The following is a 26,168-nucleotide window of genomic DNA, read 5'->3' as shown; positions in this document are numbered from 1 at the left end:
TAGCTATGGCTCCTCATGCAGATGGATTTTTCTGCAAAATGGGAGTTCTTCCATCAGAAAAATTTGACCTGTATCTGAGGAAAGGGGAAGGGAGGGGAGAGGAGGGAGAGAAAGGAGGGGAGGGGAGGAGAGAAGAGGGAGAGGGGAGAGGACAGGAGGGGAAGGAAAGCAGAGGAAGGAGGGAGAGGAGAGGATGGAGAGGAGAAGTACACACTTAAACTTATATTAGGGAAGCCTAACTTTTGACATGCAATAATTTTAGTCAGGATAGCCAGTTGATGTAATGGTTAGAGGCATCAGGCTGGAAATCAGGACCACGATTCCAATCTTTCCTTAGAAACAAAGCCAGCTGGAGGACCTTGGCTGTTCCTTCTGGCTCAGTCCAAGAAGGAGGCCAGAACAAGCCGTTTCTGAACAACATTGCCAAGAAAATTACAGGGTCTGGTCCAGGCAGTTAATTCGAAGGCCGCACGTACACACTCTTAACACACAAAACCCCTCATTTATTAGATGACCACTGGGGTGGGTGGGGTTGGCCTTGCCTTTTGTTGGAGCGTGGCCACCTATGTCTGCAGGTTGAGTTGCCAAGAGGAGAATATAGGAATATATGTGTGTATCTATCGTAACTCCCCACCCCCTTCTAATTATCTTTGGGATAGGGGAAACTTCTTAAGTTCAGCTCAGGTCAATGCAGTGAATATTATCCTTAATATGACTTGGTCATTTAAGAGACCAAATAAATGGCCCAATGTCTGACTTTCGCTGATGTGTTTCTTAGGCTTGATTCCAGCTTCCATATCGGAGCCCCCTCCGTTCAAGTGTCTTTTGATAAACAAAGTTGACGGAAGTTGTAAGACGTTTAATGATTCTGAACAGGAAGACCTTCAGGGGTTTGGCGTCTGTCTAGATCCTGTTTATGATGTCATTTGGCGGTAAGTGTTGGCAGGGGTAGAAATAAAATACTACCGGGCGGGAGAATAATTTTTCAAAAGCCAGTTTAGGGAACCTGGGAAAGGACCAAGGCATCCTGCTTTGGAATGATGAATCTTTCCTTTCCCCCTTTTTTTAATTAACAGCAATCCTTAACCAGCGTTCGTAAGGAGATAACATCAGCGTATATGTCCTTGAAATGTTTCTGGCTTAAAGAAAAGGGAATATGGATGAGCTCATAGGGCAGTGATGGTGAATCTTTTTGGCACTGAGTGCCAAAAAGGGAGCCTGCGGCACATGCATTTCGCGCACATGCATGCTCATCTGGGACGCGACCCGGAAGAGGAAGTGCCCAGGGGGCATGTGCGTGCTGGGAAATGCACTTCCGGTTTCCAGCGGGTGCATGGGCGCCAGCCAGCTAGACTTCTGGTTTCTGGCACGCATGCATGCACGACGATCAGCTGGCCACCTGCTGCAACTTGCACTATAGCCTCACTCAATCTCGTTCTTTTGCCGGTAAATCACGTTTACAGGTAGTCCTCAATTTACGGCCACAATAGAGCTCAACATTTTTGTTGCTAAGCGAGACATTTGTTAAGTGAGCTTGACCCCATTTGACGACCTTTCTTGCCACAGTTGTTAAGGGAATCACTGCAGTTGTTAAAATAGTAACACCAGAGGTGGTAGTTTGCCGGTTGGGACCGTTTCACCCGAACTGGTAGTGGAAATCGCGGGTGGCCCCACCCACCCGCCCCGGCTCTACGGCAACCCATTTAGGCCCCTTTTTCAGACAAAGTGCATGCGCGGAAGGCATGTGTGGATGTGCCCGCGCTCACATTTGCAAACAGGTAGGGAAGGAAAGGGAATACCACCCCTGAGGAATGGTTGTTAAGTGAGTCTGGTTTTCCCATTGACTTTGCTTGTCGGAAGGATCACTAAAAGGATCACATGACCCCAGCACTGTCATAAATGTGAGTCAATTGCCAAGCATCTGAATTTTAATCGTGTGGCCAGGGGAAGGCTGCAATGGTTGTAGGTGTGAAAAACAGCTGTGTCCCTTATTTTCAGTGTTGTAACTTCTAACAGTGCTGTTGTAAGTCAAGGATTAGCCATGTTACTTCGTTAGGCTTATATTCTTCCTTTCGTGCAGGAGCTTGAATTCAGTAGGGTTTGTTTTCTGATACACACACTTTGGATGGCAACCTTTGTGTTGAGATGGAGCCTGTGCCCCCTGGGGGGGTATGTGGCCCCCCTAGGACGCAGTGACGGATGGTGCCTCTTCCTGCCAATGCAAAGATTTGCGTTTTTAGAATGATTTGGAAGGAAGCTTTGACACCGTAGGCCACTGCCTACTCAGCCTTAGCATAAAGCCAGCCTTTCCCAAAGTTGTACATTTTATACCTCCAGTAGAATTTGTATTGTTAGAAAGATAGAAGGTTTTGTCTTCCTTCTCTCATAATTTTCTAGAATAAGACCGATCTGCCTGTCTGTTGTAGGACAAGGAATACGAAGCGGCAACCTTTAATCTGAAATCCATTTGTTTGAGTTTATTAGGCCGCAGCTATAATAACAGCTTGAAAGGTATCGAATCTTATTATTTTGATTAGGTTTCGACCAAATACAAGAGAATTGTGGAGTTACAACTCAGTTGTGGCCGATTCCAGACTTCCCTCCGCTTCGGATACACAGTCCCGTTGCAGCATTCTCAGTCCAGAACTGGCTCTTCCAACGGGATCTAAAGCTCTTACTACAAGATCACATGCAGCTTTGCACATGCTCGGTATGAACAATCCACCTCAAAATAACTAGCAAAACATCAAACATTATTGCTAGAGTAGGTAACTGTAAGAACAATGCAGATACTCCTCATTTAGTGGCTACAATTGGAACCATTGACTGTTGTTAAATGATGTGGTTGCTTACTGGAAAATCACTTAATTTGATTTTACTGTGCTTCTGATTTTACTTCAGCTATTCTTTTCCTCCATTCCCCCACCCTTTGGCATGCCATTTCCTTTGCTGGTTTAATTAGCAATTTAATGTTTGTATTTATAGTCATTGCAGAGGAAAGGATTGTAAGAAAATAAGCCGGGACACAGTGGAAATGCATATCGAAAGAATATGCTGACACCTGTTTGTGTAGCTTGCTATCACATTCCTTTTGATGTCTACTCCCTGATGTATGCCTGCTTACTCTCTTGTAATCCCTTCCTCTCCAATCTCTTTGCTTTGGAAGGAACGCAGGAGGGATTGTCAAAAGAGCTAGCTTGTTTAAGCTCTCCACTCAGCAAGTCAGGGAAAAATGAAAGCAAAAGTGTCAGGTACAGGACAACACATAATAATTGACTGTAATGCCGAGCACATGACTGAAGGAGACAGATGCTGTGAAACTTATAAATGCACACCTTGTTTGCAAAGTAATTTTTTTTCAGCACCATCATAACAGTCACTGCACAAGGTAGTCAGTGAGGTCGACTTTTTATTTTTTTAAAATGCTTTTATAGTTGAATTCATGGAACATTCAAGGGCTGTGTGGTCAGATAGATATTAAATGTTTTAATAAATATAAGTCAGCAAGCTTGTTGATCTGAAGAATTGTTGTGGCCCGCCAGCAGCCAGCAGAGCTGGCAGCAGAGTTAGACTGTTGGGGAGGAGTTAGAGGTTGGGGAGGAGCATGGGCCAGTTCTGGAGGCTTGGGAAGGCTCAGACAAGGGCTCTGCATCAGAGGCAGAAAGGGGGCCAAGGCCGTCTGGCAGTGATCAGCTGCTTTCGGAGCTAGACAGCAGTGAGGCAGAGGAACAGCAAGAGCCTGTTCCCAGTGTGCACATGCACAGAGCTTCCTTAAGAAAAGAACAAATCAGAAATCAGGGTAGACTTGGGAGTAAAGTCACAGGTGGAAGGTGATTGGCCCCTCCCATAGGAAATAAAAGAGGAGTGAAAGGCGAGTGGGCTTTTGCAGGAAACAATTTCTTCGGTCAGTCATTAGATTCGTTTCAGGAGTGTGAAGATCTGTCTGTGAATCTCAGAGACTCTGTGCCCAGCCTTTCCTTGCACAGCGCCTCATTTGGAAAATATTTACATGGCAGCTTTCTAAGATAAATAAGGTCTGTAGTCATAAAGAGCCAAGGTGGCGCAGTGGTTAAATGCAGCACTGCAAGCTACTGCTAGATCAGCAGTTCAGCGGTTCAAATCCCACCGGCTCAGGGTTGACTCAGCCTTCCATCCTTCCGAGGTGGGTAAAATGAGGCCCCAGATTGTTGGGGGCAATATGCTGACTCTCTGTAAACCGCTTAGAGAGGGCTGAAAGCCCTATGAAGCGGTATATAAGTCTACTGCTATTGCTATTGCTATAAATAATATTATTTAATATTTAATATTTTGAAAGACTTTTTGCCAGGCCTTGCTGAATGCGAATGAGAGGAATTCATGTTCATTTAATAAAAGGGGTTTTATCGGGACCAGGGCTCTGCCTCATGCATTTTGGGGAAGCCTAGTTCAGAACAAAAAATTCTAATCCTACAGCACAAATAATTTAAAAAGTGTTTTATTCCTTTCGCATTTTTTAGATAGAAAGCCAGATTTACTGTCTTACATGCCAGGTGCTCCCCAACCCACATCTGAACAATTACTCTTTGTTAACCTGTTCACACTGCTTCATTTGCATGGATACGATCCGACTGCATTCATACTTTTGCTTTATTTCTAAAGGTTGCCTTGACACTCTGGCAGCCATGCAAGACTTAAAAATGGGCGTGATGAACACGGAAGAGGAGAGTCACGCGGTGATGAAAGTCTACTCCAAGGAAGACTACAATATTGTCAACCGATTTGAAAGTAACCCTCGCTTTCTTAGCTGCTGATCCCTCTACCCCGTCCCCTCTTGGTCAGGATGTCCCTATGGACAGTTGTGTGACCACCTGCTTTCCTTTTTCCTTAGGTCATGGAGGAGGGTGGGGTTACTCAGCCCACTCTGTGGAAGCCATTCGTTTTTGCGCGGATACTGACCTCTTGCTTGGTGGCCTGGGCCTTTTTGGTGGCAGGGGAGAATACACCGCTAAGATAAAGGTGGGCCAAAGGAGCGTTGTTCAAATCTGAATTTGGAACATAGCATGGCTTTGATCAGGCAGCCCTTGAAATACCAGGAGAATGAAGCTTGCTTTCATGCAAAAAAAAATATCTGAAAATAAATGTGTAACTAATAAGAAACATGCAATTCACATTTGATTTTTTCAGAAGTTCTTCTCCCTCTGTTCCTTCAAATATATTTCTTAGTATACCTTGTCATAGTATCTACATTATTTACATAATGAATGTCTGTGGATATTTGCAGCTTATAATATCTATGAGTTGTAAATATCTACAGACCCCTCACATCCTGGAAATAAACTGGATATAGGGTATTGCTGTAGGATGTTGTATGCCAAAACAGCTGGATACAAAGACAGTCCCCCCCCCCGTCCCGTTCCCCCCCCCCCCCCCCGCTTCCAGTGCCTTTATTCTGCTAAACAAAAAATTCCCACGGCACGGTTTTATGGCTAGGGATATTTACCTAGCTGTGTTACTATTACCTTTCTCATCTTTTCTACTATCTTCTCGTATCATTGTTATGATTTTTATTTTGCTTGTACGCTGAGAGCTTCTGCACCAGAGACAAATTCCTTGTGTGTCTAATCATACTTGGCCAATAAAGAATTCTGTTCCGTTCTGTTCCATTCTGTTCCCTATTCCGTTCCATTCTAATGTGGCCTTTATTATTCTTATAAAATAGACCTAATGTTGTCATGTAGTGGCACATATCTAAACTTGGGAGAAGGAGGGTATTAAAATAACTGAACCAATACAATCCACCACATTGGTTAAAATAATTCTTTAGTTTCTAAAGTCATACTGAGCTTTTGGCAAGGCTAGCATATCAGGCTTCATGAAAAACTGTAAACCCTGTAGCTATTGCGGTGATGAAGATAAACTGAATAGCCCACCATTTATTTCATCCAATGCTCTCAAAACTTTGACTTTTGTATTGCATGATAAATAGTCAGGCTGCATATCTTCCTCATTCTGTTATGTGCTAAAATGAATTGTCTGGACTGGTTGAAAAGAGTTGCACAAGAATATTTGTCGTGAATTCAATTAAAACTCTAGGAACAATAGAGTTTGGGTGTGTTGACTTTAGAAAATGCCAAACAGGGTGTTCTGTTTGAAGTTTCAGAATGACTAAGTTTTGTTCCAAAATTAGAACATGTTCCCAGAAGACATGAGTGTGCTTGATGCTTATAAGGTTGAAAGTAACCTCTTTATTTACCTATCAGCCTTTACCTACCTGAGGCTGCCTTGGGCTTCTGAAGTGGTAGCCGTTGCCTTCAATAATAGCCCATCCTCACTTGCTCAGTGTCTCTGAGTCAGGGTTTTGGTTCTCAGATTGCTTCCTTGGCACCTGCTGAACCGCACACAATTAGATTTTCCCCGAGAGAGACACTAGGGCAGACACTCTCTTAGATAGCTAACATTTTTATTGTTGCATGCCGAAAGGAATAATGCAATGCATGCGCGACAACCCCTGTGTGCCCCGCCCCTCTGCGCATGCAGGTGTGACCCCCTGTGCTCCCCCCCTCAGGCATGTGCACACAACTCCCCCCCCCCCCCCGCATCCCTTTTTGGATCTAGCAGACCTCCCTAAAGTCTCCTAGGACCAAAAACAGACTGCGTGGGGAGGGGCTCTGTACCCCCCCTGCCCCCCTTGCATGCTCGGGTGACCCCCTGCCTCCCCGTGCATGCATGTGCGCCTCCTACATGTGCAGCAAAGACCTGAAAATCAGCTGGCCGGTGGAGGCATGTGCATGCACGGTGGAGCTGTGCTGAGGTGACAGCTTGCGTGCCCGCAGAGACAGCTCCCTCTCACCCTAGTGCCACAGGTTCGCCATCATGGCATTAGGGTAGAGGTAAGAAGAGAGCGACCTCCCAGTCCAGCCAGAAGATAAATGTTGAATGTTTCTCTTTTTTTTAAAGCTCTTTGAGTTGGGGCCAGATGGAGGTGACCATGAGACGGATGGGGACCTTCTTGCTGAAACGGATGTCCTGGCGTATGATTGTGCCGCGAGGTGAGTAGAATTTTAAAAAACGAATCGCTTCTCTTAACCTGAGTTTTTATTTTCAGTTTAAAAAAGGGAGAACGTCTCGAAGGCACCCAGTTCAGAATAAGGAGGACAATTCAACTTATTGTCTCTTTGAATGTACACTCATCGGCATACATTAAAATGAAATTTCATTGCCTATAACTCTCAAAGGGTCATCACCTCCAATGTACACTACATTTATTTATTTATTTATTTATTCATTCATTCATTCATTCATTCATTCATTCATTCATTCATTCATTAGATTTATATACCGCTTCATAGGGCTTTCAGCCCTCTCTAAGCGGTTTACAATTTTTTTAGCAAATTGAGTCAGCATATTGCCCCCACAATCCGGGTCCTCATTTCACCCACCTCGGAAGGATGGAAGGCTGAGTCGACCTTGAGCCTGGTGAGATTTGAACCGCTGAGCTGCAGATCACAGTCAGCTAAAGTGGCCTGCAGTACTGCACCCTAACCACTGCACCACCTCGGCTCTTTGAGTTACATAAACATGGCAAAATAAATAAATACAGAATTATGCGTATAATAAACATATATGACATAAATGACAATAAACAAGGAGAACCAACCCAATCATATCACTCAGTTAATAAATATTCTGAAAACATGCATTGTTCTGGGGTGACTGCTTCAATATGCTTATTGTTTGAGATAACACTTATCAATGTTTTATGAACATATCATTAAAATTAATTTAATGTGATAAATAAGTCTAGTAACCTTTTCATTTTGAGAAACTTAAAAATATTGGTTGGAAGAGACACAGTCAATGATTATTCTGCTCCTGACATAAAAACCCTTCTCAAGAAAAATAGAAAACTGACATGCTTTAAAACACTGAACCAAGTAAGGATTAGTAAGCAACTAAATTGAAAGATTCCTTTTTGTATATATAATTTTTATTAAGGATTTTAATTACAATAGAAAAAATCTTCTTACCTGTATTATTTGTCTCTTATCTATAGCAAATCTATAAAGCATCTACTTTTCAATCCTAGTGTCAGAAGAAGTCCATTAAGAGTTATCAAAAATAAGAACATATATTATTTTAACTTTGATCAAATAAGCAAATGTTATATCCCTTTCTTTTACTTCCAGCAGCTTTTTATATACTTTTTATTAAAGTTTATGAACACAAGGATTTGTATTACAAGAATACAAGAATAATGAAAACAATGTAAACAAAAAATATAAAAAAACCATAAAATGCAGAAAAAAATAATTAAAGAAAGAAAAAACATAAAAAATTACTCTTCCGTACCTCCATACAAGTATAGATAACTTCACTAACTTACCACCTTCTCTGATATTTCTATAAAACACCTCTTCTTCCCCATCCAATTTCTTATCCATAATTTTGCTTGTCTTTTTCTCAGGGAAAAGTACGCTATGATGTTTGACGAACCTGTCCTCCTGCAAGCCAGCTGGTGGTATGTCGCCTGGGCCCGGGTTTCTGGGCCCAGCAGTGACTGCGGCTCCCATGGACAAGCTTCCATTACTACGGATGATGGGTAAGTCCCCTTCCCCTTGGCACCTCTGAAACGGAGGGAGCATCCCCGGCCTCTAAATCTGTTTTCCTCTTGCAGGATTGTCTTCCAGTTTAAAAGTTCAAAGAAATCAAATAATGGCACAGACGTGAATGCAGGACAGATCCCTCAACTCTTATACAGGTAATGCTATATATATGTGTGTATATATATGTATGTATGTATGTATGTATGTATGTATGTATGTATACATATATACATATATACATATGTATATATAAGATATACATATATGTTTTTTTATTTGTGCCTTGTAACAAAGGCAACAGTAAAAAAAATATTGGGTTTCTGTCGTGATGGACTCTTGTGACGAGCCGATTGACAGATGATGGAAGCAGTTAGCTTCCTCCCATAATTGGGGCTTACCAGGAGTTGTAAAAATATATTTTCCTTCTTTAAGCAAACATTTGAACCGAAAGTGTCATGTAACATTCAACAATGTAAGTTGTACGTTTTCATAGCAACACTTTCGTATTTTAATTGGAGTTTTCTGGATGTATAAAGTGTTGTCCATAATGAATATATACAGTAATTATTAACCAATATAATTTTATTTCAGAGAAGATCTACTTTCATAGCGTCTTCTCCTTCTCCTTCCCCTTCCCCTTCCCCTTCTCCTTCTTCTTCTTCTTCTTCTCCTCCTCCTCCTCCTCCTCCTCCTCCTCCTCCTCCTCCTCCTCCTCCTACTACTACTACTACTACTACTACTACTACTACTACTACTACCCCCTACCCCCCTACCCCCTACCGCCTGGCAAGCAGAGTGTTTGAACAGATATATTTTTACCTTACAATTTTTCAGCTGCTACTTCTGAGAAACAACAGCTGGTCATGCATTCTTGGGGATCTAAATGCAGCTCATTGATCAGAAGCCATGTCCTGCAAGAACCAATGTGGTTGTATATCCCTCAAACCTGCTTGTCAGCTGCATCAGCATTATTTCTTCTTTCTTGATTTCCCTTCTAGGCTGCCAACAAGTGATGGAAGTGCATCCAAAGGCAAACAGCAAACCAGCGAGCCGGTGCACATTTTAAAGCGATCGTTTGCGAGAACCGTTTCCGTGGTGAGTCCGCCTGCCCGTGTTTTAATGAAACGTAAAAGAGTTGGCTAATAAAGAATAGTTTGCTGCATATTTAAAATCTTCCACTGTACAGCTAGTCCTTAACTTGCCACAATTCATTTAGTGACCTTTCAAAGGTACAACAGCCTTGAAAAATGTGACTTATGAACGTTTTTCCACACTTCACCATTGCAGCATCTTTGTGGTAACGTGATCAAAATTCACATGCTTGGCACCTGGTTCATATTTATGACGGTTGTAGTGCCATGTGATCAGCTTTTGCCGCCACCTGACAAGCGAAGTCAATGGGGGAGCCAGATTCACTTAACAACTGCAGTGATTCACTTAACAACTGTGGCAAGAAAGTTCATAAACGGGGGCAAAATTCATTTAACAAAATTTTGTGGGTGGCAACAGAAATTTTGGGTTCAGTGATGGTCATAAGTCAAGGACTACCTGTACAAAATAAAAAAGGGATATGCACATTGAAGCCCGGCCTTTTTGAAAAGCAGAAATGTGCATTCATTCTTAAGTAAACTTATGTTGATGGCATTTTATCCCTGCAGTGACTGAAGAAACACAGTAGGTGAACATGGAATTTATTATCCTTTATTTTGCAGATGCATTTGCTCATAATATCTAGAAGACAGGAGTTTAGGAGGGCTTTGGGCACGGTTTCTCTGTTGTGATTATTCTGCAGCATTAATTCACTTTGTCAAGAGAGAGCAATGGCATATTTCTCATTGTCTTATCATTTTGACCTTCTGAGGAAACATTGCATGGCTCCCTCGTTCCTAGGTATCCCGGTAACCCTCAGGATTAGGCAAATCCTTTTTAGAAAAACAATGAGAGGTGAAATTCTAGAAAGCTAAATTATGCACGCACATCCCTTTTTTAAGTTGTATTAGTTTAGCAAGGAAAATCAGACGAAGAGGAAGACGGAGGAGGAAGAGAAAGAGGAGGAAGAGAGGAAGGGGAGGAGGAGGAGAAGAAGAAGATTATTATTATTAAGATTCTGCCGTTCTGGTGTTCTTTCATAGCTTTTGAACTTGTTATTTGTTGGACTGAAGTCCAATGTAAAAATATTTACATGGGGGAGAGGGGGGAAGGAAGAAGCTTCCTAGCCATCATCTTCCAGCCTTTCCAAAGAATATGCCAGCTTTTCTGTCCCATCCTCTGGTCATAAACAGGTGTTTAGCTGAAGGAATTGAGGATGCACAGCAGCAGTTGGGTTTGATCACCTTTTAAGGTTTTGCTGCCCTGGAACGTTACTATAGACTTCTTTCCTCTGGCTCTCCTATTGCCCAGTTTGAGAGCCCTGGATGAATGGATACTCCTTGTTGAGCCCTCTTTGCTTTCCTTACAATTCCTTTGGAACAGGAGTGCTTTGAGTCGCTGCTGAGCATTCTTCATTGGAGCTGGACCACCTTAGTTTTAGGAGTGGAAGAACTCCGAGGTCTGAAGGGGTTCCAGTACACGGCCACCCTTCTGGATCTGGAAAGGCTGAGATTTGTCGGCACTTGCTGCTTGAGGTTACTACGTGTCTACACCTGTGAAATTTACCCCGTTTCAGGTAAGGTGCTTTTGTTCTGACCTAGGCTTCCCAAGATCATGAAGCAGACTCCTTGTCCCGATAAAACCACTTTTATTTAGGTTAAAGGGAATTCCTCTCTAGCAAAGTCCCAGCAAATAGCCTTCCATGAGATTTCACAACTACAGGCCTTTTTTCAGGCTTGGAGAGCTGCCAGGACGATATCTTCCAAATGTCACGCTGTAGCAGCAATTACTTGGCAAGAAGTCAGGAGCAGATCTTCACCCTAATGCATCGAACTAATTGTCTCCTGCAAACTGCCCTCCCCTTTTGCTCCTCTTTATTCCCTATGGGAGGGGCCATTCACCGTCAACTGTCCCTTTACTCCTGAGTCGGCCATTGCTCCTTAGCCTTCTCCTGGCAGCTCTGCGCATGTGTACACTGGGAATAGGCTCCAGCTGTTCATCTGCCTCACTGATATCCGACTCCAAAGGCAGCTGATAACTGGTATACAGCCCTCGCCCTCTCTCTGCCTCTGATGCAGAACCCTCATCAGAGCCTTCCCCAGACTCCAGGACTGGCCCATGTTCCTCCCCAACCTCCTCACTGTACGAATCTGCCGCCACTTCCTCTAGCTGCTGGCAGGCCACAACAGCTTTTTTAAAAACTATTTTGAATGTACTTGCTTCCTAATGATACAGGGATCTCTTCTTAGTAAAACTGAGTTCATGGTGGAATAATTCACCTTAGCCAGCCAGGAGGTGAAAAGCGGCTACTACCTCTACAAATAGTCTCTCCTCTCCTCCATTGGGGGCAAAAGCAAAGAAATCAGGACATTGTCTATGAAATAAGTAAATATGGCTATTGGTTTTGTACTGTGGGGAATACCCTAGGATAGGGGTGTCAAACTGGATTTCTTCGTGGGCCTGATCAGCATTGTAGTTCTCCTCCATGGGCTGGCCAGCTGGACAGGGGAGACGGGACAGACACCTCCTGCAGCACCTACTGGCCAAAGCGGGGCCTTTTGGGATGCCAGAGGCACTGCGGGCCGGTCCTTTGCTATTTCCACGCCGGCCCCATGGGTGAAATTTAAGCACCCCGGGGGCCTTGAGTTTGACACTCCTGAGCTAGGATATTGAACCCAGCTTAGAAGTTGAGTTAAGGCATAGTCTTACTATGTTTGGCTTCCTTTTTTGGACAAAGGGGAAAGCTTTGATTAATAGAAGGTAATTGTCTCTTTGAGGTCCTCCACGAGAAGGACACATGGCCCAAAGGACTCATTGTCTTTCTGGTTTAGTTACCTTCAGGTGTATCCTTGTCCAGACAAGTTTATTTTTTCCTGTGAGTTCTCACTCAAACTTTTGACTACCAATAAAAGAGAATATTTGTAGCTCAGGGTTGAAATGAGGGGGTCTTTCGTTGCTCTCTGAACTTGGTTGTTTTCTTGCAGATGTTTCATGAGCCAAACTAGTGTACCAGAGGGTTTGATGTCCATATGCAGTGACTAATAAAGGAGAACATTTGTAGCTCAGGGTTGAAAGCACTGAGGATGTTACCTAGTTTGGGTCACCAAATGTCTGCAAGAAAACAATCAAGCTCAGAGAGCACCAAGGACCCCCAAAACCTCTTGATTGCGTTCCTAACGTCACTTTCGTTACCGCTCTTTGCAGCCACCGCTAAAGCCATGGTGGAAGAAAGCAGCAGGCTCGCAGACTGCATTGGGAAGACGAGAACCCTGCTGAGAAAAATCTTGTCAGAAGGAGTCGACCATTGCATGATCAAGTTGGACAATGACCCTCAAGGCTACCTCACTCAGCCCCTGAGCCTGCTGGAAGCTGCCCTCCAGGAATGCCACAATACCTTCACGGCCTGCTTTCACTCTTTCTACCCCACTCCGGCCTTGCAGTGGGCTTGCCTCTGTGATTTACTCAACTGCTTGGATCAGGTACTCAAACTCCCTTCCTTTGGCTTTTGAAGAGATGCTCTGGAAAGGTCTACCTGTTTTCCAAAACCACTGAATTGCTTATTCTTCCATCAGGTTGGCCCCAAATAGGCAGTTGATGCCTTCTCTTGCAGGGCAGGGCATTAATTGGAACAGAACACATTGCTTGTTCTCAGTTGCCCATTGCTCCTCCATCCTTCAAAGGTCTTAAGTTTCCATTTTTACAAAGGTCAATAACTCTTAATGAGGCAGAAGGGGCAGAGAAAGAAAAGGAGTCTCCCACCTCCTTCTCTTCCAACTGGGCTTTCTTCTTACTGTTTCTTCTCCGTTGCTCCTCCCAGCACCATTTGTGCTCCAATGCCATCTTTAGCTTGTTTCTGGTCCCTCTTATTCATCCCTTCTTCTTACTGTCCCTTCCTGGACAGAGTAACAAATTAACAGAGCTGGAAGGGACCTCAGAGGTCTCCTAGTTTAATGCCCTGCTCAAGCGGGGAACGCTGTACCATTTCAGACAAGTGGCTGTCCAGTCTTTTCTTAAAAACCTCCAGTGTTGGAGCACCCACAACCTCTGGAGGAAAGCCATTCCGCTGATTAACTGTTCTCACTGTCAGAACATGTTGCTTTCTCCATTTTGCCACGAGCTGTGTTGACACAGCTGTGCAAGAGACACCAGAGCAGAATTCCTCCTGTTTGCAGCCCAGAAGCCCTTCATTTTGTTCCAACCTGCTCTTTTTCCAGGACATCCAGGAAGCCAACTTCAAGACTTCAAGCAGCAGGCTGCTAGCAGCTGTAATGTCAGCCCTGTGCCACACCTCTGTGAAGCTCACCTCCATCTTCCCTATTGCTTACGATGGAGAAGCCTTGCTGTGTTCAGGAATAAAACAAGCCAGCACTGAGAATGACTCCGCGCTCGCCCATCGTTTTCCTCTTCTGGTGGCGCACATGGAAAAACTAAGCCAGGTATGTCTCTGCTACGGAAATACTTCAGCAGGGCCAACACCAGACACGGTAAATCCTCACAATTGTTGATAGCATTAGTGTATAGGAGATGAGGCTGAGCCTGAGGGAGGGGGTCAAATGTGTCATCAGCTTGGAGTCCTTTCGTTGCCACAAGAGATCTCAGGCCAGCCTACCTTGAATTCCATTGACTTTTAACTACTGCCAATTTGTTTTTTGACTGGTAGCAATTCAGATTCTTCTTACTAGAGCTAGCATGCAACAAACCAGAATTCATTTGAACTGGCTTGACTTCCTGATTTTCCTGTGCTTGACATTTAGCTTTATTTTTCTGTAAGGGAGAAGAACTCTTTAACTGTAGTTAGTGTCTTCCCTCAATAATAGTTGGGCCTTTGTTTTCATTGATTCAGAGCACAACTGCAGTGGGCAAGGAGTGCTGTATGTACATTCATGCCTTATGTTTTGCACAAATGCTGCCTTAATAAAATTAATATTAGTTGATATTAATTAATATTAATTTTCATCTGGCGCTTGACAGATAATTTTCTGACCTGTTCATCATAGCAGCTAGGGTTCCTGTTGGACCCTACAGAAGCTCTGACCAAGCCAAGCAGGCGAAATCCAGAACAAATGTTCCAAAGACTTGAGTTAACTTGAATGAGCTTTGATAGGTTTCTATCAGCTCCATCGTGGACACTTGGTTTAATTAGAGACCTCCCCTCCAATCAGGGCAATTTTTGCAATCTTGTTTCCGCCAATGACATTTTTGTGATTTTTGAATGTAGGGAAGTTTTCTTGATTTCACATATTATTCCACCTCATTGCTGCTCCTGCTTAGCTTCTTCAGGTTGTCACCCTGTTGTCTCAGGCAGTGCAAAAAAAAATATCTCTCTGATAAATACATATATTCTTGTGATTTTAATAACAGAATATTCAAGGATGACCTCAGAGAGATAGGTTTACAGAGAAGCAAGAAAAACATCAGTTACTGTTATATCTATATGTCAACTCCCGAATTTAAACCTATGTGACCTCGATGTATACTATTCCCTCAAGAGTTGGTCATCCCTTATTATTTAACAGTTGTAACCTGCCGTGACTATTGCCACTTTATTTTTTTTGTGTATGAGCAGGACAGGAGGTGTCAAAAAAGGTGGTAGCCCTGACCATGCATTGTGTTACATTATGGATCATTTAATGTATCATTTCGTGTAACGGAGTAAGCTCCCGTTACTTGTCCCAGCTTCTGCCAACTTAGCAGTTTGAAAGCATTTAGAAATGCAAGTAGAAAAATAGGGACCACCTTCGGTGGGAAGGTAACAACGTTCCATGCGCTTTTGGCATTTGGTTATGCTAGCAACATGACCACAGAGACATCTTCAGACAGCTCTGGTTCTTCGGCTTTGAAACAGAGATGAGCACCTCCGTCCCTAGAGTCTGGAACGAGTAGCACATATGTGCGAGGGGAGCCTTTACCTTAACCTAAAACCTCACAGTTTAGAGTTTGACTTCTGAATTGAGTCCAGAATTGTGTCACATTATGAATCATTTTATCAGAATAACAAAGAGTTGGTAGGGGTTTTGGAGGTCTTCTAGTCCAACCCCCTGGGATAACGCAGGCTGATGCAGAAATTATGTCTTCAGCTAACTGTGGAAAGTTGTCTTCTTTCCTTTCCCTCAACCAGCATTATACCAACAAGGTCAAAAGAAAGAAGCTGCTTTTGCCGTTCTGCTGATTGAAATACATATTCTTCAGCAAGGATCTAGTAGTAGCCTGGAGAGGTCTATACCTCTTCAGGTGTTTTATCAGATTACAAGCCCATTTATCAGGTTACAAGTGTTTTATCAGGTTACAAGCCCAGCTTACAGGCCCATCACAAGAGAGACCCACTGACCCCAGAAATAACAGCTTAAAATTCACTAACAGTACAACAGAGTCGGAAGGGACTTGGAGGTCTTCCAGTCCAACCCCCTGCTCAAGCAGGAACCCCTGTAGCATTTCAAGCAAATGGTTGTCCAGTCTCTTCTTAAAAACCTCCAGTGTTGGAACACCCATATGATGTGGATGGAAGCCATTCCACTGATTGATCGTTTTAAAATGTCAGGAACTTTTCCCCTTAGTTCTTGGTTGCTTTTCTCCTTGATTACCTTTTAAGTGTGCATCTTTGGTTCTGCAGAGTGAAGAGAACATCTCTGGAATGACAAGTTTTCGCGAGGTCCTTGAGAAGATGTTGGTGATTGTAGTTTTACCTGTGAGAAATAGCCTGAGACGTGAAAATGAGCTGTTCTCTGCACATCTGGTTTCCAATACCTGTGGATTGCTTGCGAGTATTGTGAGCGAGCTCACAGCTTCTGCACTGGGATCTGAGGTAAGAAAGACTCACCAACTCTGACCTAACTTTTTGATCACTTTTATTGATTTATTTGTGAAATTTATTTGCCGCCTATCTCACTGTGGGGCTGGTCTTAGGTGGCTTACAACAATAAAAACAGAGAAACGAAAAGAAGTACTGAGTTTCCCCAAAAATAAGACAGGGTCTTATTTTCTTTTGACCCCTGAAAATAAGCGCTTGGCCTTATTTTCGAGGAGGTCTTATTATTTTTGAGGTGCAGGAAGCCTCTTAACCTCCGCCCGCGGATCAGCTGATCCAGAGGGGGGCGGAAGTTCTGTCTCTGTGGCACACTTTTGCCAGCCCTTGTATTGCTGTGCCTGCTGCTCTTTTTTGCGACCGCCACTAAGAGAAGGGGCACGGTAGCTAGGGTTTACGGTAGCGGCCTCTGTGAGGCCATTCCGCATGGATGGCAGGTGCATGTGGGGGGCTTGGGGCATGTTCCCCCTCCCCCCCATGAAATGATGGGGACCGGCTGTGCATGCGTTTAAATATTTTAGGGGAGGGCTTATTTTCAGGGGAGGGTTTATTTTAGCGCATGCATTCAAAAGCCCGATTGGGTTTATTATCCAGAGAGGTCTTATTTTTGGGGAAACGGTATAAACATGGGAATAGTGAAGTAATGGAAGAATAGAATAAACAATGAATCATTTTCTTCTTAACATTAAAAGGAAATACATTCCACAAACCGCTACTCTGCTCGTGAAATGTATTGAGATAATGGCTATAAAAGCGCCTGTAAGCCTAATTCCAGCATACTATTTTTCCTCATGGCCTGCTAAGAGGACTTCAGGGAAACCCTATATTCCCATATTCGATGCAGATATCCTTTTCCGATGATGCTTTTACTTTGATTTATTTTATTCCAGAAATAAAACGCTTCAGCTTTGGCTGCATTGTCCCAGGGCATTTTAAACAAAAGAGATTGTCAGTTTCTAGTGATATTTTTTCGCAGAGAAGGTTAATCAGGCAGTTCACAAATCGTTCCCAGACTGCACAACTTCCTTCATTGTCATGTCAGAAGCCTAACCTTACCTCAAATCCTTTGCAGTCAAATCTCATCTTAATTTTCATTTTCTTCTCTCCAGGCCGATGGACTCGGCTCCTTGCATTCTGTCAAGTCCAGCCCAAATCGATTCACAAAAACCAGCCAGGGCAGGAGCTGGAACACTGGAAATGGCTCCCCGGATGCCATCTGTTTCTCCGTGGACAAACCGGGAGTCATCGTGGTCGGGTTCTCAGTTTACGGAGGAGGAGGGATCCACGAATACGAACTTGAAGTCCTGGTGGACGATGTACGTATGAATTGCACAGAGAGAACCAATCCAGCCTATTTCTGTGAAAACCTCATTCAGTACCAGGTTGATGTTGTCTTTGCTCTTCAAACACATACACACAGTCATTCTTTGATTCTTTCTCTGGAATCACAATTTGTACATTTCCATGCATTCTGCACTTCCCAGTGTGCAGACGTATGCTAGCCTGCCATGTTTATACTTGGAAGTTATGGGGCACATTTGTTGAGAACAAAACTAGACTTCATGAGTGTCTATGGAGATTCTCCGTCATCCAGGTCACAGTTGTCCGGAAGGTGTTTTTTTCAAGAGCAACTGGTGTCAGGTTTCCAAATAGTATCCAAAATTAAATCGGACTCCAAGGCAATGTATTGCTCAAAGTTCAAGATCTTGCCCCCACGCCCACAAGTCCATCTTCCCCTGCCATGCTAGCAGTTCCACCCATCCAGTTCCGGTCAGGTGCAGAGGTGCAAAGACAAAGGATGACCTTGGCTTTCTAGAAAGGATTTTGTTATGGCTACATATCATCTAACTCCGTTCAATCCCCCGTCCCATTTTCCCACAGTAGAAAATGCATAGTAGAATAATAGAAAGTGTGGCAGGCCAAAGATCCAGAAGAAAAGATGGCTGCAGGCCTGACAACTGAACTTTCTGGTTTTACTTTGAAGACGTGTCGTGTCTCATCCAAGAAGCTTCTTCAGCTCTGACTGGATGGTGGGGAATGGAAGGATTTATACTCCTTGCAGACAGCGGGTCATTTGCATCCTTTTATGGTGTCGTTGAGGCCACTTGGAGGTTCATCTGTGTCCTCAGGATCACCTGAATGATGCAGATGGGTGTGGAGTCTCACCAACATCACCCTCATTTGCAGATGGGTGTGGAGTCTCACCAACTCTCCAGTCTACAACACGGTCCTTTCAGCAGTTCCAAGAAGGTTCCACACCCATTTGCACTATTGTGAGGGCACAGACGAACCTCCAAGTGGCCTCAACGACTCTCTAAAAAGAATGCAAATGACAAGCTGTTTGCAAGGCGTATAAATCCTTCCATTCCCCTCCATGCAGTCAGAGCTGAAGAAGTTTCTTGGATGAGAAGCGAAACGTCTTCAAATAAAAACCAGAAAGACCCGTTGCCTCTTGAAAAAAGCACCTTTGGGATATGATGAGCTTCAGTAGGATGAGAAGATTGAAAGCTCAGACCGTTTATAGAATTGGGGTGTGCTTTTCCTTCCCTCTAGTGGTCTTTGCTGGGAATCTGCCATCTTCCTTTCATATAAATAGGATAAATCTCTCTCATGCCTTTCTATGTGTACAAGTGTGTGTGGGAAGGGAAAGAAGAAATTGTCCATCCCTAGGAGCGTTTTAAGCACCTGCGTTGAATTTACTCTGGTGTGGATTTGTGTGGCATCCATAACGCTTTAAGATAATTTTTTTTAGTTAGTTAGTTAGTTTAGTTTATTAAACTTGTATGCCGCCCTATTCCCGAGGGGACTCAGGTTTTTTTTTAAAAAAAAACCACGCTTATAGGATAGAAGTTCTGACTTTTATACTGTTCATTTGTATTATTGTTGTTATTAACGCTATAGCTGCATTAAAATTTAAATTTTAAATTTAGAGTGATCATACAGGAGATTCAACTCATTCCCATAGATGGACATCTCTAGAATTAGTTAAAGGAACATATACCACAGACGATTCTCCGAGCGAGATGGCGGAAATTAAACTTGACAAAGTCGTTCCTCTGAAGGTAAGTGCAGCAATAGATTTCCCTGCAGAAAATCTAAATTCTCTTGAAGACCAACGCTTCTAACGACCTAGCAGGTTAATTATTTCTGGCTTTACTTTTGATCAGCCAAGGGAGCCGTAGGAAACTTCATTCCTTTAGGGCAGTACTGTTCTTTCTTTAAGTGGTTTAGTGTGCAGGAAATGTGACTGGAAGCATAAGGAGGAAATGGATATAGTAGGCCAAAATTAATGCTCCATCTTTTGGTTTAGAGAATTATGCAAAATAGATGGGCTAAATGTCCCAGAGATTTGTCTACCAAGTTTAAGCATTATATAGGTTCAGACAACTCTACCGAGCCTTCATGACCAAAAGTCCTCCCTATCCTTTTCTTTTTTCTTATTTTTTTCTTATTGTATATTTTATTTTATATTTTATTTTATTTATTATTATTTTATTATTGTATTTTATTATTGTATTTTATTATTGTATTTTATCTTATTATTTCTATAGCTGCCCATCTCAGCAAATGACTCTGGGCAGCTCACATATATTAAAATTTGAATTTTAAAAACAATAAAAACAAAACAGTAACAAAGCATTATAAGGGTAACAAAAAAAACCACATTAAAACCAGGGGTGGTGATGGTATTCACTTATCTTCTCTACTGGTTTGCAAATGTGAGCGTCCACATGCGCACATGAGCTCAGCCTTCTGTGTATGTGCTTTGCCTAAAAAAAGCCAAATGGGATGCCATAGAGTGGGGACAAATGGGCGGGGCCACCCGTGATTTCCGCTACCGGTTCGGGCGAACCTGTCCAAACCGACAGAATACCGGTTCTGATTAAAATGCCTAATTTGAACTACTTAACAGAAGCAAGATACCTGGCCTTTTAACAGTAAAGCTAGGATGCGAGGCCCTTGGTGTTATATAGCGCTCCAGGTTCAGGAGCGGGGCCAACTTTTTAGAGCTTTATAGAAGGCTTACAGGGATCCGGCCCATTGTAATCTCCGAAAGGATGTTCCACAGGTCAGGGGCCACTGCAGAAAAAGTTCGCTATGTAACCATGTTACAATAGAATAGCAGAAAACAAATGTAATTCAAAGATTTGTATGTCTCATAATAAATGGATTAATAATGGTGTTTCAGCAAGAATAGTACTGTAAGACTGACATTTAAAATAGCCCCTTTTCATATTTTAACAATGGGAATGCTATCTTTAAAGCTCTGCTGTACTGAAATAAATGGGAAAAAAAAGTTTACTCTGGCTTTAATGTTTGCAGGAGAACATGAAGTACGCTGTGCGTCTGAGAAATTATGGGAGTCGCACAGCAAATGGAGACGGAGGGATGACCACTGTCCAGTGTCCGGACGGCGTGACGTTCACTTTTAGCACTTGCAGTTTGAGCAGCAACGGCACCAATCAGACCCGGGGCCAAATCCCACAGATCCTTTATTATAGGTATCCGCGCCGAAGGAGTTTTATTAGGTGTTACCTTTAAACACAGCCAAGATGAATGTGTTTAAATGAACGTGGTGTTGTGTTAGTCATTTGTAGGAAAGTGTACTTTATTTACTTACTGCATTTTGAAGCCACCTGACTCCAAATAGACTATGGGTAACATTTAAAAGAATGTATAGTAATTTGCATCCGCATGAAGATTTGAAGCAAAAAAACATCTTGCAAAAAGGGAAATACATCAGCATGTTCTTTTGCACCGCCTGTGGTGGTGTTGTGGCCTAGAGGTAAAGATGCTTGCCTCCCATTCGAAAGGTTGAGAGTTCAATCCTAGGCAGCGGCAGATGTTTCTCTCTCTAGGCACAGAGAGATAATATCTGCTGTGAACTCCCCATAGGCATCAGGAAGGGCATCCAGCCAGTAAATGCATTCATGGAAATGCATTCAGTTGCCCTGACTCCACCTTCTTCTTTTTTTGAGAAATGTTTTTTTTTTAATATACATATAATATAATCCAAAGCATACCTATACATCTCAACAAACATTTTTTGAGTATTCAATAGTATATCAAGGAGGAGAGATGAAGACGAAATAGACTATAATATGGTGTATTGAAAGCAGAAGAGCAAATAAAAATTGAAGAGGCTTAATGGCCCCGCCTCCACCTTGAAGCAAGGGATTACATCGTCATTAAAAGAAAACAAAATATTTTGCGCCGCCTAAACCATGAACTGATGAGGGTTGTGTGCCCACACCTAGGTCTATTACGGTACTAGTTTGCTTCTCTGACTGGCTTTTTTCCATTTTCCAGAAGCGAGTATGATGGAGATTTGCAATCGCAGCTCTTAAATAAGGCCAACGAAGAAGATAAGAATTGCACCCGAGCACTTTCTGTTGTGAGCGCAGTGGTCCGAGCGGCGAAAGATCTCCTGCACAGAGCTCTTGCTGTAGATGGTAAGAAGATGTTTTAAATTACCTTAAGAACCTCAGAATGAATTATTTCAGTCCCTTAATTTGCTCTCACCATCTAGGCAGCAAAAAACAAAAAAGCAACCACAGCAGGAACCGTTTTCCTTGGCTTCCTTCGTAGTAGGAGTGGATCAGAGGTTTTTGCTTGGATGTTCTCCATGTGGAGATTCACAGAATAATAATAGCAGCTTAGCTTTGTCATCGCCAATGGTCAGTTAATGATCTCTGAAATCGTTAGGGAAATAAGAGGCACAGAGTGTACATTTTGTCTGAAGGTGGAGAAAGGAGACGGATGGAAATAACCAGACTTGTAAATGTCTATGGAGGTCCTCAAGTCATCCAAGTCATGGTTATCCCAAAAGGTGCTTTTTCAAAAGACAACTGGGCTTCCTTTGTTTTCCTGGAACACAATTCGCTTCTCATCCAAGGAGCTTCTTCTGATCAGGTCGATTCAGGATTGAAGTTCAGAACTGAAGAAGCTTCTTGAATGAGAAGCGAAATGTCTTCAGGGAAAAAGCAAGTCCAGTTGCCTTTTGAAAAAAACCAGACTGCAGCTCCTGCTTGGGTGAGGCATGACGGGCTCAGCGGGCAACTGCAGTGAAAGAGAAGCTGGATAGTCTCTGTAGTAACGAAGCTCCAATAAAGGAGAACATTTGTAGCTCAGTTGAAATGAGAGGTCCTTGGTGCTCTCTGAGCTTGTTGGTTTCCTTGCAGATGTTCCATTACCCAAACTAGGTCACTCATTGGCTCTAGTGTATCATCAGTGCATCATCAGGGACAATGAAACATCTGCAAGAAAATAACCAAGCTCAGAGAGCATCAAGGATCCCTCATTATCGAAGGTGATGGTGAAGCTGAAGTGCCAGGTCTTAACTATTTCAAGGAGTCATGTGTTCTTTCATAAACAGTCTTCATGCTTGAACCACTTTTTTTTATTTGTAGCTGAGGACATCCCTGAGCTGCTGAGTTCATCCAGCCTCTTTTCTATGCTCCTTCCTCTGATGATAGCCCACATAGAACCCGTCGCAGCAGCTATTCCCAAGGTACGTTCGAACAATTTGTAGGTGTAGGCATTTTACTGACCTCGGAAGGATGGGAGGCTGAATCAACCTTAAGCCCCATCAGGATCGAACTCCAGTCAATGAGCAGAGTTTGCCTGTAGTCCTGCACTTTAACCATTGTACCACCAGGGGTCCAGCTACTTACGGTTCCTATTTGATAATCCTAAGCGACTCCCAACAAGACCAATGAAAGAAACCTATCCTCGGTCCAAAGGAGCATCCCTATTTCCTGCCATGGTGCTATACCTTTAGTCAGCTCACATGCCTCAATTCTCAAGGAGTGGGATAGAAGAAAGATGGGTAGAGGGGGCAGGAGAGAGGATGGGAGGGAGGGTGAGAAGGAAGGGAGGGGATCGGGAGAGAGGAGTGGTAGAGGGGGAGGGGAAGTAGGGTAGAGGGGGACGATGGAGGGAAGATAGTAAGTTGGAGGGGGGTAGAAAGAGATGTACGGAGAGTGGAAGATGTATATTGGGTTTCTATTTTTTGGGCTATTGTTGACAAGAGGAGTTGCTGCGATTATTGTTTAATGTTGTATGGCTCTGGCTATGCACAGTATATATGTGAGTGGATGAAAATGAAAAAATGGAAAATAAAAACCTTTTGAAATGGAAAAAAAAAATAGAAAAGTATAAAAAAATTCTCAAGGGTGGGATTGAAAAACATTAGCAACTGGTTCTCTGCCCGGTTGCTGAGTGGGTGTAGCCTACTCGGCCTCCTGCACCGGAGGGAGGGGCGTTTTCGCCCTCCCCAGGCTCCGGAGGCTTTTCCCGAGCTTCCAGGAGAGCAAAAACGGTCTCCCCCGGGCTCCAGGAGGCCCGTTTTCATCGTCCCAGAGCTGCTTTGTGGGCCCTGCACTTACCTGGCATGATGAACGGACCACGTGGAGACTCCTGGGAGGGGCGAGGTAGGGTGGGCAGTGGCAGTCAGTTCTTGCAACAACTTGTTCGGCAAACCAGTGAATCCCACCCCTGCTCCATCTGCCTTTTGTCACCCCACAGGTAGCCATGGAGGTTTTTGGCCTGGTTCAGCAGCTGCTTCCCTCCGTCGCGGTGCTGAACCAGAAGTACACCCCTCTGGCCTTTAATCCCAATCAGTCCACCGACAGCACCACCGGCAACCAGCCTGAGCAAGGCCTTTCCGCATGCACCACCTCTAACCACTATGCTGTCATTGAGAGCGAACATCCGTACAAGCCAGCGTGCGTCACCCACTACAAGGTGAGCTTGGGGCATTGGGTGGTTTTCTTTTTCCCCCGCACTCCATTTTAGGTCCCAGGAGGCTTCAGGTAGGCCTGGTAGGCCCAAAATGCGGTGCGGGGGTTGCGCATACATGCGCAGGGGGCGGGGGCACGCAGGGGATGTTGCGCGCACATTGCATTATGGGTGTGGCCACACACACTCGCACTTTCATCAGTGTGCAAGCCCTTTTAGCACGCGAGGAGAAAAAGGTTAGCCGTCACTGTTGTAGGATGTGTAGGATAATCAGGCATGCATCCTGAGGCTGGTTCAGCAGATTTCAATTTCATCCAGTCGTGGTGGCAGCAGAAAAGTCCTTTGTACTTCCCTCTTCTGTTTTGTTTTGTTGTTTTTAGGTGACCTTTCCAGAATGTGTCAGGTGGATCTCGATAGAGTTTGATAGCCAATGTGGAACGGCTCAGTCGGAGGATGTTCTCCGCTTGCTCATTCCTGCGCGAGTCCTCCAGTTTTCAGGATTTGGACCCAAGCAGGCATCGGTCCATGAAAACCTCAACTCCTGGATAGAACTGAAAAAGTTCTCTGGCTCATCAGGTTGGCCCACAATGGTGTTAGTGCTACCAGGTAATTCTCATTTTTAAACGTGGTTAAGAACGGCTGGACGGGGGAGAAAAAAATCACTCAAAACGAATTCGAGAAAGTTCATTTGGATTTCACCCGGATGAAAAGAACAACTTTATTAACGTGAAGAAGTTTTAGTGTGTTGGGTGCTATTAAATTATTTTTTTCACGGTTTTTTTTCCACTTGGACCATTTCAAGGGGCAGCCCTTGAAGAGCATTCGGAGACTTCAGCTTGTCCAGAATGCAGCCGCGCGAGCGATCGTGGGTGCACCTCGGTTCACCCACGTAACACCTATCCTCCGTGAGCTGCGCTGGCTGCCTATTGGTCTTCGGATACGCTTCAAGGCGCTAGTCGTCAATACCCTTCATGGTATTGGACCTGGGTACTTGAGAGACCACCTGCTGCCAATTACCTCCAATAGACCGATTAGATCCCACATATTAGGCCTCCTCCGAATTCCATCCGCCGGCCAATGCTGACTAGCGACTACCCGGAGGAGAGCCTTCTCTGTGGCTGCTCCGACCCTCTGGAACGAGCTCCCCATGGAGATTCGAACCCTCACCACCCTCCAGGCCTTCCACAAAGCCCTTAAAACCTGGCTGTTCCGACAGGCCTGGGGCTAAAGAGCTGTTGCCCCCCGCCTCAAATGGTATGACTGCTGTGTGTTTTTTAAATTATGTATTGTTATGTTCCATCTTTTTTATTTTTTGTCTGTACCCCCCTCCCCTGATTTGAATTGCGAGCCACCTTGAGTCCCCTTGGGGAAAAGGGCGGCATATAAATGTAATCAAATCAAATCAAATTTCATCTATCCTTCTGTTAATGGTTCAGTAGTCAGGAAATTTAAAGCTTCATATTGGTGACTTACAAGTGAGTGGTGCGGTGGCCTAGAGGCGGAGCTCTTGCCTCACAATCAGGAGGCTGTGAGTTCGATCCTAGGTAGCGGCGGCAGATATTTCTCTCTCTGGGCACAATGAGAATTTATCTGCTGAACAAAACTCTGCATTGGCAGCAGGAAGGGCATCCGGACAGTAAACACTCAGCTTCATTCAGTTGGCCAGACTCCACCCCTCAAGGGATTATGAGTTTGTTAAAAGAAGATGGTGATACTGGTGACTTACAAATGAATTTTGCAAAAATAAAAAAAATTCTCCAGCGTTTTGGGGTTAAGTTATTCTGTTTTTGCAATCGGATAGTATGGAGGGATCAGGAGACTGCTTGGTTCCCACGGCAAGTGCCATTCCAGAGTGGTGCAAACTGGTTATTGAGACAGAGTTTGTCTGCTGTGCGTGGAAAAAAGTGGGATGTGTGCCAAGACTCACAAGCTTAATCACACAAGCTTTTCCATTC

The 26,168-nt window shown here is 43.8% G+C and overlaps 1 protein-coding gene across 10 annotated transcripts in view; it reads left to right on the top strand.

The window, feature by feature from the left end:
• MYCBP2 (MYC binding protein 2) overlaps positions 1 to 26,168 on the top strand; it is a 144,914-nt gene that overhangs the window by 40,911 nt on the left and 77,835 nt on the right. For all 10 annotated transcript variants that reach the window (XM_087726884.1, XM_087726887.1, XM_087726882.1 and 7 more), the window contains exons 22-40: positions 779 to 932; positions 2,538 to 2,710; positions 4,639 to 4,764; positions 4,868 to 4,995; positions 6,937 to 7,028; positions 8,444 to 8,578; positions 8,654 to 8,737; positions 9,581 to 9,677; positions 11,055 to 11,247; positions 12,876 to 13,150; positions 13,886 to 14,107; positions 16,282 to 16,473; positions 17,583 to 17,789; positions 19,404 to 19,535; positions 20,797 to 20,975; positions 21,784 to 21,926; positions 22,884 to 22,984; positions 24,001 to 24,219; positions 24,594 to 24,819. In XM_087726884.1, the coding sequence (XP_087583010.1) occupies positions 779 to 932; positions 2,538 to 2,710; positions 4,639 to 4,764; positions 4,868 to 4,995; positions 6,937 to 7,028; positions 8,444 to 8,578; positions 8,654 to 8,737; positions 9,581 to 9,677; positions 11,055 to 11,247; positions 12,876 to 13,150; positions 13,886 to 14,107; positions 16,282 to 16,473; positions 17,583 to 17,789; positions 19,404 to 19,535; positions 20,797 to 20,975; positions 21,784 to 21,926; positions 22,884 to 22,984; positions 24,001 to 24,219; positions 24,594 to 24,819 (3,078 nt within the window). The remainder of the gene's footprint in view (positions 1 to 778; positions 933 to 2,537; positions 2,711 to 4,638; positions 4,765 to 4,867; positions 4,996 to 6,936; positions 7,029 to 8,443; positions 8,579 to 8,653; positions 8,738 to 9,580; positions 9,678 to 11,054; positions 11,248 to 12,875; positions 13,151 to 13,885; positions 14,108 to 16,281; positions 16,474 to 17,582; positions 17,790 to 19,403; positions 19,536 to 20,796; positions 20,976 to 21,783; positions 21,927 to 22,883; positions 22,985 to 24,000; positions 24,220 to 24,593; positions 24,820 to 26,168) is intronic.

This window comes from Thamnophis sirtalis, unplaced genomic scaffold (assembly GCF_051295495.1).
Source record: "Thamnophis sirtalis isolate CommonGarterSnake01/CBP01778 unplaced genomic scaffold, rThaSir2_p1.2 scaffold_12, whole genome shotgun sequence".
NCBI classification, from domain to species: Eukaryota; Metazoa; Chordata; class Lepidosauria; order Squamata; family Natricidae; genus Thamnophis; species Thamnophis sirtalis.
The sequence above is the reverse complement of the archived record's forward strand: the minus strand, read 5'-3'. Positions and strand labels throughout refer to the sequence as shown.